The following is a 15,406-nucleotide window of genomic DNA, read 5'->3' as shown; positions in this document are numbered from 1 at the left end:
GTTTGCTTCTCCACCACAGTGTGGGCCTGTTTGTCCATTTCTAGCCTTCTCCCTGTCCTGCTGCCCACACATGCCAGTTCTAATGTGCTGCAGAACACGATGCATTTAAAGGTTTGATTATTCTTAACTTTTAAAGCAGGTGTCACTACTGGCAGTCTACCATTCAAATCTCAGAAATACTTTTGTAATAAGGCATTTTATCACTTGAAAAGACTTAGGTATGTGGCTATTCATGGAAAATTTATCCAGTGTCGTGACATGTGGCTTAAAAGACAACAAAACTAGAATATATTCTAGAACACACTTCATGGCACATATAACTCCAACTTTTCTCTCCTTAGCATATTTTAGAAATGCCGGGAACCATCATCTTGAAATTGTTGAAGAGACCCTCCTGGCTTTGCAGTCTGACCTGGACCAAGATGTTTCATTTTTTTGCTTCCTTCGAACCAAAGATGCAGAATGCTATAGACAACACTATACTGGAAAACTAGAACTCACACCCTGTGACGGGTACACAGAGATGGCTTCAGTGCACACATGCCTGTAACTCGAAGGGAATCCAGTTGAATCATAGCTTCTGGAAGAGGCTTATTTCAGGTGACAGGGCAGCCCTATGCTTCTCACCCTTGTAGACCTGATCCTTGGCAGTTTAGAAAGGTTGTAGATCCAGGCACCGATAACTCTCTGGTTCCACGCGAGCAGTTGGTTTTTAGGAGAGACTGAGTTACTTAAAATCTCCTGAGAGTCTGGTATAATTGTTCACATCTGTAACCCCAGCACCTAGGAGGCTGGGACAGGGAGATCAGGAGTTCAAGGTCAATCTAGAGAATTCCAAGTCTGTCTGAGCTACCTAACAAAACCCTGTCCAAGTAAACGAAACATAATACAGCTCCCCTCGCCAATAAAGCAATTTAGTGGATGCTTGTACGTCTTCTCTGGGCTTGCTGCCCTAATCCTTTCTGAGAAAATGGAGTTTATGGCACTGTATTTTATCTCCAACTGAAATACTTACTGTACATATGTAAATAACTTGACAGGAAGAAAATACATGACTGTAACACTAGCCTCCCCAGTGAACAAACATATCAAGTGAAGTCATGTCCTGTTCTGGAGCTGCTGCATGGGCAGCTGTTTGGATGACCTTTGAAGTGTGTCCTAGGAAAGAATGGTTCTGCCTCTGCTGGGGGGCTCCTCTCAGGTGTTGTACTTTTGTTACAGACTGCTGTACTCCAGTCTTTCCTCCAGCCTTTCCCCTTTCCCTCTTCAAGAGACTGTGGAAATGTGTGTTGGTCTTTGAGAGCAGAGAGTCAGTCACAGGTGGTTTTTAAAAAGGATTCAAGTCAAGTTGCTGAGATGCATGGATGTTGACTTACACTTCAGACTCAAAGAAAGAAAGAAGAGAGAGAGAGAGAGAGAGAGAGAGAGAGAGAGAGAGAGAGAGAGAGAGAGAAAGAAAGAAAGGAAGAAAGAAAGAAAGGAAGAAAGGAAGGAAGAAAGAAAAAGAAAGAAAGAGAGAAAGAGAGAAAGAGAGAAAGAGAGAAAGAAAGAAAGAAAGAAAGAAAGAAAGAAAGAAAGAAAGAAAGAAAGAAAGAAAGAAAGAAAGAAAGAAAGAAAGAAAGAAAAGTCATAATTTTGACCAGAACTTTCTACAGGCACCATTGGTTTGGGGAGTTAAGTTATATACTCTTTACATTGGCTTAAGTACACAGAGCTTAGATTTCCTACTTTGGAATCTCAGATGAACAGAAAGATGCTATATAGTTTAAGTAGGTTTCCATTCACTACTAATTCTGTATCCTGTAGACATCTGGTTATGGTGCTGTGTCTGTGTCTATCCCAGCTTTGTGATTCTTATCTTAACAAAGGTGGGGAGCAGCCCATGGGGCTGGAGCAACTGTAAAGTCATATGTTGAATTTCCTGGTATACAGGATACCCCTGAAGGGACCCAAATACCATTGATCTTGTTATTTAAAAAGAAAGGAAGGGTCTGCACTGTGCCAAAGAGAATGGGAAATGTGTAAAGAACTCCAGTAGCAAGCATAGGCCACGTTTGTGCTGCTTTAGCACAGAGTTAATTTCTTCTAGTTAGAGGCAAAAGATTAAAAAAAAAAAAGAAACAAAACCAGTCTACCTTGTGTTTACTATGTGCCTACAATAAATATAACGTACTTCAGGGCTTCTGTAACAAGTTTTTATTCCCTATGAAGTGTAGATTGTATTTAAAATCTGTTCTAAAAATAAGCAAAATTATTCAGCTGGATCTTGGATTCTCTACAGAGCATAATTTTCTATAAAGGAAAACAAACAAAAACCCGGGCCTGGGGGTGGCACACACCTTTAATCCCAGCACTGTGGAAGCAAATGAAGGCGGATCTCTGTGAGTTTGAGCTCAGCCTGGTCTACAGAGCGAGTTCCAGGACTGCCAGGGCTACACAGAAAACGTGTAAAATAAGCAAAAATAAAGAACAAAGATTCGGTCGGTGTTCTGAGGTAGAATCTGGGCACCGAGATCCAGTGAACACTTACTTCAGATGACAAGGCCAGCTTCCTCTGTGGACTGTGTCTCAGTGATAGGTAAAGAGCTTCCCTTGCCGGAGTGGAGCCTTGGGGTCAATACCCAGCACTGCAGAAAACAGTTTGTAAGACTGTTAAAAGGCCCAGCCTGTGCACTGTACAAATTACAGTTATCTGTTGTTTAAAATGAATTTCTCTTCGATATAAAAGAATAAACCCTCCTCCTTTTGTGTCACTGGCTCACTGTACAGTTAAGGATGTCACCTTGAACATCTGCCTCTGCCCCTGGGTGCATGGATGGCCAGGGCCACCATGCCTCGGCCCGATTTCTGTAACTAACTGCTAATACCAAGTGCATACTTCAAGCTTTATTTTTGGTAACAACAGAGTTGTTCTGGCTCCCCACCCCTTCCCTGGTGCTTCCTTCCACCCCTGAAGACCTTGCTTGGGGTCTGGCATTTGAGGCCCCCACCTCCACCCCTGGTGTGAGCTCTCCTAAAAAGGTTCTAGCCTAGCCTGTCCCAGCAAATGTGTTCCATACTTTTCTCCCTCAGGGATGCTGTAGTGTCAGGGGGCATGGTTTTGATGCCATTTCCACGCAGGCCTGTGCCCCTTTCATTGTGACCCAGGTCTGCTTGGGTTGCTGTGTTCTGGAAGCACACGGGGGTGGGGGTGGGGGTGGGGGGGGCAAGCCTAGAGACCACCTTAGAAACGGTTGGCGTAGCGGTTCCGGGTGGTTCTTTCTGATCACGCATTCTGCCTTGAACAAACAGGTTGATTCCCCACAGCGCTAGGAGGCTGGCGAGGACCACGGAGGGAGGGGAAGGGAGCTGTCTCCGGAAGTGCGGGCGCCCCTCTCCAGTCCCGGGGGCCCTGGCGGGGGCGGTGATGACGTGCGAGATGACGCGGGCTGCGGGCCATGCGGAGGTCGGCGGACGTGGCGGGGGCGGGCGCGCGGCCGCGAAGGCCGAAGGGTGGGGGCCCTCCGCAGGACCCCAAGGCGGGGGCGCGCACCGCTCAGCCTGCCAGCCGTGCCCGCGCTCGGGCTAAGGGGCAGTCCGGAGACCCGCGCGTTTCCATCCCTTCGCCAGACTTGGCTCCTGACGTCTTCTTCCTGCGGGTGAAACTGGAGGAGACTGGGGAGCTGTTCCGCGTGGCCAACTGCCGCAACGACATGACAGTGCGGGAGCTCAAAGAGGAGCTGGACCTGGTGGTCGGCATCCCCTTCAACCTACAGCGGCTGCATTTCCTGGACCAAGGTGGCCCCTGCCCGACCCCTTCCCGACCCCCACGAGCTCCTTCCACGCAAGGGCCCCGGCCCACTCCTGCCCTGGGTCCCCAAGACACACCTAACTACCAGAGGACCCAAGGTGACCAAGTCAACTCCAACCATCTTGAACCCAATCCAGAAGGGCCCCTTGGAGCGCTGGCTACTCAAGGGCTCCCAAGTCCCAAACACACGGGTATCTCATTAGACCCCAAATATAAAGGTGGACCTGATTTGTAAACATTCTGTCTGTTGGCTGCAGTCTGCCAACCTTGAGCAAGGCCAGGCTACTCAGAACCTCAAATCTCAAACCACAGTAAGACCCTCCTGGCAACCTAGATCCTCTGTTTTCATAAGGGACCCAAACCCCTAAGACAACCGTGTCCACCTAGAACTGTGCACTTGAAACAAAACTAGGCCTCAGTAGACCCCCCTCCCCCCATATCAAGGACAGGCCTCTCCCCGGTGAGAACCTGGGTTCAAAGCCAACCCTGAGTTGAACCCCAAGTTCTGTAGCCAGCCTGCCTGTGCAAGCATTCCAGAAGCTGAAGCAAACCTTGCTGGACTTAGAACCCCAAACTCAGAGCACATCTGCCCAAGTTTGAACCCCAAATCTCCAAGCCAGCAATAACTACATCAAAACCCTAAAACTCCATCAACTGTGCCCACACAGGGCTGCACAAGCTCAAAAGAATCCAGCTAGTCCCAGAACCCCCAATGCCCAGAGCTAAGTTGGCCAAAGCTGAATTCAGGTCTCCATGTTAATTATCACGGCCTCAGAAACCCAAGTCCTCCACCCTCAATGGCCACTAAAGGAAACTAAATATTAAATCTTACCCACTTCAGGGACCCCCAAATCCAGAGCAACCATGGCCGAATCTTCAGTCTAACCATGACTATGTTAGATGCCACCAGGCTTCCGTCAGCTGTGTCTGCATAGGGATGCTAAAACTCAGAACAAACCTTCCTATGCTGGAACCCCCAAACCCAGAACAAAGCTGAATGTTCAGATCCCCCCCACACACACACACATTAACCACTAACACAAACAATCCCCCAGTTGATACCAACTATATATTCATTCAAGGGTACTAAAATTAAAAATAAAACCTGCCCATCCTATAACCCCAAGCCCAGAACATACCTACCCAAGGCGGAACCCCCAACTCCCCCAGGCTAACCACTACTATAGCCTCCCAAATTCTTACTGTGTGCATACAGAGATGCTAAAACTCAAAACAAATCTTGCCTGTCCTGGGACTCCGAACCCAGAACAAATCTGAACCCCAAATTTGAGCCTCAAATATCTAGGCTAGCCATCACTCTCTTAGAATCCCAAGTACTCCAACAACTTATTCATATAAGGATGTCAAAATTAAACCAAATGCTTCCTTCCCACTCTGGTACCCCCAAATCCAGAATATACCTACCCAAATCTCCATACTACCTATTACTACTTCAGAACCCCAAATCCTTCAGCAGCTGCATTTACATGAGGATACTGAAACTCAAACCAACCCTACCCACCTTAGGGTCCCCAAATCAAAACAAGCCTGGCCATATGAGCCCTAAGTCTCCAGGCTAACCATATGACCATCAGGACCTGGAATCCTCCATGGCTGTGTCCATACAAGGATACTGAAGGCTGAGGCAAGCCCTGCCCACCTCAGGGTCCTAAAGTCTATCCACACACAGCTATGTTTGAACCTCAAATCCTCTAGCTGCCCCCTGGCCACTCTAGCACCCTAAGTCCCAGAGCAGGCTCCGCCCACATCACAAGTATCAACACCGAGCCTATGTACCCAATTCTGAGACACCCCTCCCCTGAGCTCCCACCATCCATCTGTGCAGCCAAACCCCAGTCTACATAAGGATGCTAGATCCTAAAATGGACCTTGCCCACATCTGGACCCCCAATCCAAAGCTAGCTCTGTCCACCTCTGAAAGGCAGCCCCCAAGCTCCCCATGACCACAGCAGGACCCCACTTCAAGCCAAATGTCTCATAAGGGTTCCAAGGATTAAATGAATCATGCCTTCAATAGGACCCCTCCAAAAGTCAAGCCAAGCCTGCCTCTCTTTGATTTACCCCCCCCCCAACAACATGTGTTTATGAGCATTTCAAAGCTGATGCCTGCTGTGTCCCAGTGAGGAAACAAAGGTTCAAAGCAACCCTGACTCATGAGGACCCCAAACCTACTCATATCAGAACCCCAAACTTAGAGCAAACTCGGTCACTAGCAGGACCCTAAATCTCAGGGGAGAGCTGTTTGATTCCTAACTCTCAGTTGCTCACCAGCCAGAGCTGCCTAAACCAGTCCATGCAAGAACCCCAAATCCTGCCACAGATTCCTCTTAAAACAGGACCCCTAACCAGCCAGCAAACCTTGCTGTCATGGGAACCCCAAAGCCAGAGTAAATCCTGCTCTCGTCAGGACCCCAGAACTCAAAGCAAACCTTGCCCATGATGAGACCCCCAATTCTGACACTGACCTATTTTGTATCTAACCCCCAAGGTCCAAGCTATGTCCTTTCCCACATTGGGGGCTCAAAGGGAGCCTAGCAGGATTAGAACCCAACACCTGCAGCTCTCTTGAATCAGGACCCCATGAACCCTATCTTAAATCAGGACCCCCATGGACCCCTATCTTAAATCAGGACCCCCATGAACCTCTATTTTAAATCAGGACCCCATGAACCTCTATTTTAAATCAGGACCCCATGAACTCCTATCTTAAATCAGGACCCCCATGAACCCCTATCTTAAATCAGGACCCCATGAGCCCCTATCTTAAATCAGGACCCCCATGAGCCCCTATCTTAAATCAGGACCCCCATGAGCCCCTATCTTAAATCAGGACCCCCATGGACCCTGATCTAGATGAGTTCCATGGGGAGGCACCCAGTGGAGGTCAGAGGCTCAGCAGCCTATCCATCCATCTATATCCTTCCCTCATCTGAGGACGTGGCTGCCCCTGTCCCCAGTCCCTACAATGTTTAGGATATGAGAACAGGATCAAAGCCCCTTGGGCTCCATCATCTCCCCACCTGATGGAAATCAACGAAAAACACTTCAAGAAAATGAAGATTTGAAAAAGAAAAAAAAAAATCTCTAGGCTGCCGGGGGAATGTGAGCAGCCAGTATCCCGGAGACGCTGCGGAGTACTGCAGGGCCTGAGAAGGATGGAGACAGCTCTGAAAGCAGCCTGTCCCCACGCTCCGTGTTCTCACGCTGCCCTTCCTGGGCTCAGTTTCCTAATCCGGAAAGCAGAGCCCCATTAGCTCTAGAATTCTCTGTGCTGTTCCCCGGTGGACAGGAATGACTCTGCAAACCACCAGTGTGTAGGCAAGGCCAAAACACTTTCTCTTGCTACTTTAAAAAATAGGTTAAGTGTTTTCCATGGCACATGTATTTTCTTACAGTAGTTGACAAAGACTTTCTGATATTCTTGAAGCTTTATGTAGCACGAAGCTGTGTTTTGAGCTTCAGTCTGTAGCTAACAAGTTATAAATGAGGTGAGGCATAGTAGGGGGAATAAGTAAATGGCCCCCAACAGGGAATTGGAAAATTATGTATCCTCCCAACTCTGGACCACCTTGACTCATTTGTTTTCACCAATGGGCAGTAAATTCAAGCAAGCTGAAGCGGGAACGCGAAGCGGGATGACTTCACTCCTGAAGTCACAGTGCTAAGACTCAGCAGTCATTTAGCAACTGTCGGAGGCCTGACCCTTGTGCTGTGTTGGGCTGTGCTGTTCTGACTGTGGCTGGCCCAGGAGAGATGGGGCTGATCTGTCGCTAAGAGAAATTTGGGTCCCTGCCTGTAAATAACTGGCTGACACATCTGCCCACCTCCAAGGTTGCAGAGGGAAGAGCAAGTGAGATCATGGTGGTAAAGTGTCTCGATGGCCATGTCTCGGTCAGTCGAGCAAATCCACGGGCAAGTGCTGCCCCTGCCAATCATTTATTTATCTCTTGATAATTAGTAGCATTTCTCTGAGCCCAAGGTAGTGGCTGCCCATCTGCAAAGGGGATATGCTAGGGATTGCGTAGGAACCGCTGTGGGTGAAGAAACTCATCTCTCCTAGACATTTACAAAGTGGTTAAAGTCTCAGGCTAGTGACAGGCTGGCTACCACATTCAATCTACAAATGAGACCCAATTTACAGATTTGCTAACCAGCATTCTCTGTCTCCATCCTCCTGAGAGTCCGGTCATCAGATGGTGCCCACAAGCTTGGATGGAGTCTGCTTTGCCACATTCTAGCTGGGCCTAGCCTCAGTTTGTTCCCTGTAGAGGAAGGGCCATGGAGGCTGGAGGATCATCCTAAGGCTTACCCTCAGTTCAGGCACAGAGACCCAACATAATTATCAAGAAATCAGAACATTCATGGATTCTGCTCACCTGGAAAGCTACTGGGGTAGCTTGGGCAGATCATTATTGCTTATGAACAGTCCAAGTCTTCTGTAGTCCCAAAGATGGTAGGTGACCAAGAAAGAAACATGTATGCGTTTTCAAAGAGAAACTACCACATTTCAAAAACCACTTCCTACATAATGTCCCTTCAACTATCTTTCCCAAATCCTGGGCTAATTTGTTATTTATATATTTAGACAGGATCCCATATATCTCAGGATAGTCTTGAACTGCTGATTCTCCTAGCTCCAGCTCCCAAGTTCCGGGATGACAGGTGTGTGCCACCAAGCCTGGCTGGTTTATGAATATGGGACTAGATCCACTGTTGATCACATACTCATCTTATTCAAGATGCCAAGCTGGATCAGGCAAGAGCTCTGACGCTCAGGTCCAAATACAGTGAGCATTGATATTTGCTTCTGATGTTACCATAGGCTTTATGGGGACAATGTGTCCCCATCAGGGGCAATGTTTGGGGGACACCCTTGACTGTAAGAGTTAGCTGTAGGTGCAGCCGATGTGCCATTGTGGAGGTCCTAGCGGCTGTGGTGCCTGGGGAAAGAGAGGGTTAGTTACCTAGTTGGAATGTCAGTTAAGCACCTACGAGGAAAAACCCTGACGTGGGCTATCTGTCATCTGCAAGATCTTGCATGTCACTGTCATCTCTTTAGCCAGCTAATGGTAACATTCCCTGGAGTCGGTATTCAGTTGAAGGTATATAACTTGCTAAGTACACTGTCGGGCCTGTGATGTATAGCTCAAATTTAAGTAGTTCTATTTGTAGAGTTTGCCTCATAAAACGATTTCACTGACTCATGTATTTTTCCCCAACAGGACAAGCTGTAATTACAAAATTTTATAAATCATTGCCATTGTGTATGTTTTTTTTTTTTTCTTTTTGGGTCCAGCTTCGATCTGAGCTGAGCCAAATTAATTTTCTAAAAAGCATTAGCAGCAGCAAACGGGCTCCTGTGCAACCATCGAGTGGGAGATTTTCTTCCCCCTTTGCTCAAGATTTTAAAAGTATCTTTGTGTGATTCAAGGTCAGACACTGTCTCAACTGATACAGTGATTTCTCTTTAAGTCCTAATTTTGTTAAAAGGAAAAATTGTTCCCCATAGGAATTTTGATGGATGATGCTACCCTGAAGTTCTACGATGTTATCCCTGGAGCAGTTATTTCATTATGTATCTGGCATTATGATGGTTGGACGGAACTGGTTTTGGCAGCCGTGGAAGGGGACCCCAGTAAGGTGGTTTCATGCTTCTTTCAATATTAGGGATTGAGGGACCCCCAGTCTTTAGCATGAGCATTTGAATAAAGGCCTCAGAGTAGGGAAGAAAGATGAGACTCCTGGATGGAGTGTTTCCAGCCAGTCTGGCCTCGTGAGTCCCCCAGGTTTACTTATTGACAGTTTATAAACCTGCTTACTCCACCCCCATGGAGCCCAGGTGATACATTTTCTATCTACGTGTTGGTCAAGTAGAAAATCAAATTTAATCCTAAGAGTGGGGCTGTAGCTCTGTGCTCAGGGACTTGTGTGCCATTTGCAACTGGGCAGAAACACCCAGGAGGTTATGTCTGATTTGTGGGGACAGCAGCCTGTGCACCAGACCTCCTGCTGGGCCACCCACTGGCTCTGGGAGAGGATGGAATGGAAGAAGAAGACAGGAATGCTTACCCATCCGTGAAAGTGAATGGTTGGCACCGGGGCAAGGGTCTGCTCCTTCTTCAGAAGACTTTGAGGGTAGAGCTCTGAGATCCCGTGGAGGAAGAGGCAGTTTCCTGGTGGGACAGGGCTCAAGGGAGGGTTGAGTGGAGGGAGAGGTGCTGGGATGCATCCAGGGAAGGAAGGGTAGCGGTGAGCTCTGTATCACAGACCCCAGCTAAGGAGCAGGAGCAAGGGCTATCTAGCCCCAGCTGTAACATGTCTTCTAGCTACTTTTCTACATCCCCCAATTTTACTTTCTCAGTTTCCCCTCTTTGCTGGCAATTCAGTCAGTGCCTGGGCTTCTCTCCTCCGGCCTGTGCAACTGGCCGCATTGCCCACCTCACACCACCTGACCCTGGACATATGAAGCACAGCCCTCCCTGTGGTATCCCTGGCCCTCTTCCCATCCCTGAAGACTTATGTCTTCCCAAGATGGTTCTATGGTGGGCTCTCTACCTGCTAGCAGAGTTCAGAAAGTTCCAGAAGTTGACAATGGGAACAAAAATAGATTGGAAATACAGAATCCATCATGGCTCCAAAAGGACCTCCCTCTTCTGAGGGTACCATGTTGTGTTGTTTTTCCAAAGGTCCACAGACATCTTCCTCTGGACACTAGCAAAATTATTTTCTCCCTTTAAAACATTGACAGGAAGGCCTTCCTGTGTCTCCTGCCTGACAGGGGGTGGGGGTGTGGCTGCACTTCCTGTCAGCACCCCTCTACTCCCGCTGTGCACCTTAGTTTGGATCAAGTCAACCTCACAGGTGCTGGGGTGTGAGTGACGCTCTAGAGACAACCTTAACCTCTTTCTTTCACCTAGCTGTCATGCCTTGGCATCAGTGAGGACACCTTCTACCGAACGGCCAACTCACAGCACTTTAAGGGTGAGCAATGGAGGCAGTGGACCGCCCAGAGGGCGTTTGTGGCCTTGTACATCTCTGCTCACAGAGGTCATGCGGATGCTGTGCGGTATCTTCTAGAACTTGGTAATTCTGCAGAAAGCATGGCCTTGTCTGGTTGGGAGGACAGTCATCTACCTGTCTTAGTGTTTCTTCAGCAGTGGCTTCCTGAAACCCAGTCTTTCACCCACCAAACATGTCTCCCACTGGGCTCATTGGTCATACACTCCTTGGGACATGCCCACCAGAGGCCTGCACATCTTTGGGCCAGGTCTCTAGAACATTCTCTTGTGGTAGGACCAAAATTATAGGACAGTGAGACATAGGGGGTGTCCAGGACTTCCTAGCTTGTCTTTTCCAAGCAGCCCATGGTCTGTCTTCATCTTTGTCCCACCTGAAGCAGATTCTGCAACGGTCCCAAAGGACCTCATTCTGGGTATCACAAAGAGTGGCCAGCAGGCTGGCTGGAGGTCCTCTCGAGTAGATCTTCAGAAAGATGCTCACTGCCCCCCTCCTTTTCATCATGTCTCCACTTAAGGGTCTGCCTGTCTGTCTGTCTGTCCAAAGTTGTAGTCAGCACTGTGTCTGAACAGATGTCACAGGATCTCCCCCTGGTTGGGAGAATGATAATCCCCGATTGAGAGACAAACCACTAAAAACAGTACCACAGGTTTAGACAGCCCAAAGCCATGACTTCCTTGGGAAAAGGAAGGAATAGCAAAAGCCTCTGGTTTTTAAATCTGCTGCCCCCATGTAGGACCCTTTCTTTCCATCTGCAGTCTTGCTCAGTCCTGGCTCTATCCCCCCACCCCCTTATACCAGGCAGGGTGGGAGATATCCCAAATTTCCAGGGCAGAATGCTGTCATGTCACATCTCTGATACAGAGCTCGGGGATGGCTGGGCGATAACACCATGTTCTCTGCCATCCCACACTGCCTTTCTGCACTTCTCTTATACAATGAAAGATGGGCTTTCACAGCCCAGCAGTCCTTTAAGCTCATAAAAAGTCATCTTCGCTCTGATGGAGCTGTGATGTATTTGAAGGCACCCGTTAAAATATGACGGCCGGCTTTGCAAAGTTTTCCATCCTCTGCAGCCACCACAGGGGGAGGTGCAGGGGCGTGCCTGCATTCTGGAAGCCTACTTAAGCTTCGCCTCGCCAGCCAGCCATAGCTCAGTCCGACTGTGGAGGCAGCCGCAATGCCAGCTGGGTTGAATTGAATTGCCTTGTTTTCTGTGTCATGATTTTTGTTACCCAAAATTTGATTCAACTCTGCAAGTTCATGCTGGACCCCTGTCCTTAGCCCATCTGTCTGCAGAAGGCAGTGAGAATCCAGATCCATGATCCATCTGTCTGCAGGAGGCTATGAGAATCCAGACCTAGAGAATCCATGCTTAGGCTGCCATCGCCTGCCACCTCCCCAGGACCTCTCTAGCTGTGTTGGTGATAAAAACTGCAGTGCTCAAACCATGTGTTTCTGTCCTCATGGATCTTAAATGGGAAAGCCAGCCAATGATTACAAATGATTAATTCCACAGCCAGTCACACGTGGGATGCATTAAACACAGTGCCTATTGTATAGGGTGGGGTAGAGGTTGTAAGGAGAAAGAAATAACAGGAATAGTGTGTGCAAAGGCCCTGGGGCAGGGTGCAGAATGAGGTATTTAAGGGTAAAGACAGGAAATACATGGAGCTGGAACTTTGGAAGCAAAGGGAATCAATCAGGAGGAAGCACAAGGGAGGGGTGAGGATAGCCTTGGAATAACCAATCAGTGTAGTGAGACAGGCAGATAAAGACCTCAAAGAGTGCACCACAGGCAGCAAGACTCAGTGATAGGCTTGGGACAGGAGATTGGAATGGGTGCCCCATGGGACCAGGCTAGATGGGAGGGGTGATGAGCTCTCCCTTGATTCCTGCCATAGCCCTGGCCCTCTTCTTCTTGTACCTCAGGGTCAGATGGTGGGGCTTCTGTCTGGAGAGCAGTCTACTCCAACAGGTATTTTTATCTCACAGGAGCCAACTGCCTGGGCAAATCACCCCTGGGCAGGACGCCCCTGCATGTGATTGCAGCCATGGGCAGGATGGACTGCATCAGGCCCTTACTGGAACATGGTGCCTACATCCATGAGAGAGACTCGAAAGGGGAAACACCCATCACCATCGCAAGGCGCCTGAAGCGCGAACATTTCGAGCGCAAGATGTTCCTCCTCTACTGGATGATCAAATCTGGGAGCAAGGACCCCAATGACTTGGTAGTGAGGGGGGCTCCAGAGAAATCCAGCTCTGGAAATGTGTCCAAAAGCCCCGTGTAGCTCCCCTGAGCACGTTTGCCCATCATCCTGCTCTGGGGCAACCTTGCAGCTCCCACAGTGGCCCCCATGACACTCATTAGGCGACAAAAGAAGGGACAGATCTAAATCAGATGCCCAATTGGTTGTCCTCTTACCAGTGTCTCTGGGAGGGTGTAATGGAGCAGGTGAGCTCGTCTCTTTTGTGATCCATTCTGTTCTCACCAGGCCCACAATGCCAGCCTTTAATTTTAAGCTCTTTGTACGTGATACCCAATCACACTGGTTGGGGTGATGGTAGTCAATTATCTCTCCCTTTTGAGGCCATCTAATGCACCAGCATAATAGGAGTAATAGCAGGAATGATAATAGCACCCTTGTTATCGTGCAGAGAGAGCACTGGCCTACGTCAGGAGGTCATGTGCAGTGTAGGTTGGGAATTTGTTTGTCAGACCTATGCAGCTAACCGTTTCCGTGGCCGGGAATGACACGTAGTTGGCTGAGCCAGCTCTGAGGAGTCTGCTGATTGAGTGCAGGGCAGAAGAGAAACTGGAAGTAAGGGCCTGTGAACCTCCAAGCATAGTCCACCGAGAGGCTGCTTTCTTATCCTTGTGGCAAGTACACACGTGGCCTTAGGGATAGAGGAAACAACATAGGAGGCAAAAAGGAGAGAGTGAGGCTGGCAGCCTCTTCCTGTGGTCCCAGTCCAGTGGCCCCCATAAGCTTTCACGCTCCTTTTCACTTTCCCAAGCAACACCTTTCCCGGGGAGCTGACTAGCTCAGAGTGCCTGCTGTTGGCTCCAGGCAATACTCTGCCTTAGTCTATACCTTAGACCCTGCAGTGGGGGTGAGTAAACCAAGTGCAGACTACAAGCAAAGAAGCCGAAAATGAGGCCCAATGCCCAAGAAAGGGCATAGGGACCCAGCTCCAACAGAAAGGCAAGGCAGAAGTTGCTATTTTGTTCTAGAGTGTTCCAGAGCTAAAACCTGACTTTCATGATAGTTTAGCTCCAGGTTTTAAAATAGTGCTTTGAAATTCTGAATAAGTAGCAAGGTATGAAAGCATGCTGAGGGACAGTTGCTTGCTGCTTAACTGTTTGGTCCACTGGGAAAGTGCTAGAAGGAACCTGAATCTCATTAGGATGATCCCCAGTTCTATAGCTGCAGTCTAGGGACAGCCACAGGCCTTGTAGTGAAACATAATGTCCACCTTGTTACTCCTGGTGGGCCTTATGTTCCCCTGAAGCCCTGAACTACAACACAAGTTCTGGAATCCACCTACATGTCAAAGGTCTCTTGGCCACTCACCAAGTTGCTTGGAGTGGGAGCAGGGGAGAGGGCGTTGCACCCTGGCTGACCTTTGCAACGTCCCAACAACTAGACCGAACTTTAAAATGAATGGCCCTTGTTTCCTGGTGTCACAGCAAGTAAGACCTTTGTTGACAATGGTCTTATACCAGCTGACGTGGCTGGGCCCAGGCTTGGCCATCTGTTTGACAAATAAGAGTCAGAAAAACACGTATCAGCATCAAGGATGTCAAACTGAGATCTTATGTTTGGCAGGCAGGCTCCAAAGTCAATAGGCAGATATTAAAGAACCCCCATCCATTGGGTCGGGTCACTTAGCTAATGAGGTGTGTGGAGGGGAGGTGACTCATGGGTACCCTTTTAACTTAACAAGTGGAGTCCCTCCAAGTATTGTGTTTGCCAGGAGCTTGCTAAGCAGTCTTTCTTATTGGAAGAGCCAACAGCCTGGCATGAGGACCCACACTTTTGGGGACAAGAACTCCATTTCCCCCAATTCAATTAGACTTTTGGCTGGATATGCAGTAGCATCAAGTTCTCTGTGGTGACATTTTCTTCAGTCTGGGCCAGGGTCACTTGGACACTTTGCTGGGTTCTGAGGACACTTCGTTAGAGACAATCTCTATACCTTGCATTGGGTCTTGGGGTACAACTTAGGTGCCAAGCAAGCACAAGACCCCGGATTCTTCAGCCCTGTGAACACACACACACACACACACACACACACACACACACACACACACACACTAGCCCCTGCATATCACATAGAAATAACCCCATATCACAGGCTGTATGGGGTATTTCAACAGCTGTGCTAACAGATCTTCCATTGGTCAATAGAATAATAAATTTGGAACTATTTCTTTCCATGCTTATTTTGAAGAGTATCTTGTTGTTCATAATCAGGAACTAACAAAGGGAAGTCAAGGGAAGGGCCATCTTCAGTATTCCTGTAGAAGCTAAAACACCATGCTGGCCCATGCCCTGGAGCAGGTCTGGAATG

At 48.5% G+C, this 15,406-nt stretch overlaps 2 protein-coding genes across 12 annotated transcripts in view; both read left to right on the top strand.

Annotated features, from left to right (window-relative positions):
- The window catches only part of LOC102921222 (serine/threonine-protein phosphatase 4 regulatory subunit 1-like), a 94,647-nt gene extending 91,908 nt beyond the window's left edge, over window positions 1–2,739 (top strand). Inside the window, 1 exon segment of the mRNA XM_076568435.1 lies at window positions 342–2,739. Within this exon segment, the coding sequence (XP_076424550.1) occupies window positions 342–550 (209 nt within the window). The 3' untranslated portion in view covers window positions 551–2,739.
- Window positions 2,740–3,451: 712 nt separating this feature from the next.
- Ankrd60 (ankyrin repeat domain 60) lies at window positions 3,452–13,297 on the top strand. 11 transcript variants are annotated; one of them, XM_042276895.2, is made up of 5 exons: window positions 3,452–3,777; window positions 8,397–8,473; window positions 9,321–9,451; window positions 10,729–10,894; window positions 12,824–13,297. In XM_042276895.2, exons 2-5 carry the CDS (start codon window positions 8,467–8,469, stop codon window positions 13,120–13,122), a joined length of 603 nt encoding a protein of 200 aa, XP_042132829.1. In that variant the 5' UTR covers window positions 3,452–3,777; window positions 8,397–8,466; the 3' UTR covers window positions 13,123–13,297. The 11 variants fall into 11 exon arrangements, with proteins under 11 accessions (XP_042132829.1, XP_076427403.1, XP_006976138.2 ...); XM_042276899.2 differs by having other exon boundaries at window positions 3,645–3,777; window positions 9,321–9,446; XM_042276897.2 differs by having other exon boundaries at window positions 3,776–3,888.
- Window positions 13,298–15,406: the final 2,109 nt, after the last annotated feature.

Source organism: Peromyscus maniculatus, chromosome 4, assembly GCF_049852395.1.
Source record: "Peromyscus maniculatus bairdii isolate BWxNUB_F1_BW_parent chromosome 4, HU_Pman_BW_mat_3.1, whole genome shotgun sequence".
NCBI classification, from domain to species: Eukaryota; Metazoa; Chordata; class Mammalia; order Rodentia; family Cricetidae; genus Peromyscus; species Peromyscus maniculatus.
This window is presented reverse-complemented; position numbering and strand designations above follow the sequence as displayed.

What these genes read in the sequence shown, in the direction of transcription:
- Ankrd60 (XM_042276901.2), top strand. Translation starts at nt 3,693, where the DNA reads ATGACAGTGCGGGAGCTCAAAGAGGAGCTGGACCTGGTGGTCGGCATC. An exon ending in TAACTACCAGAGGACCCAAG is followed by an intron (nt 3,889 to 9,320) that starts GTGACCAAGTCA and finishes TGTTCCCCATAG; the next exon opens with GAATTTTGATGGATGATGCT. An exon ending in TGGAAGGGGACCCCAGTAAG is followed by an intron (nt 9,452 to 10,728) that starts GTGGTTTCATGC and finishes TCTTTCACCTAG; the next exon opens with CTGTCATGCCTTGGCATCAG.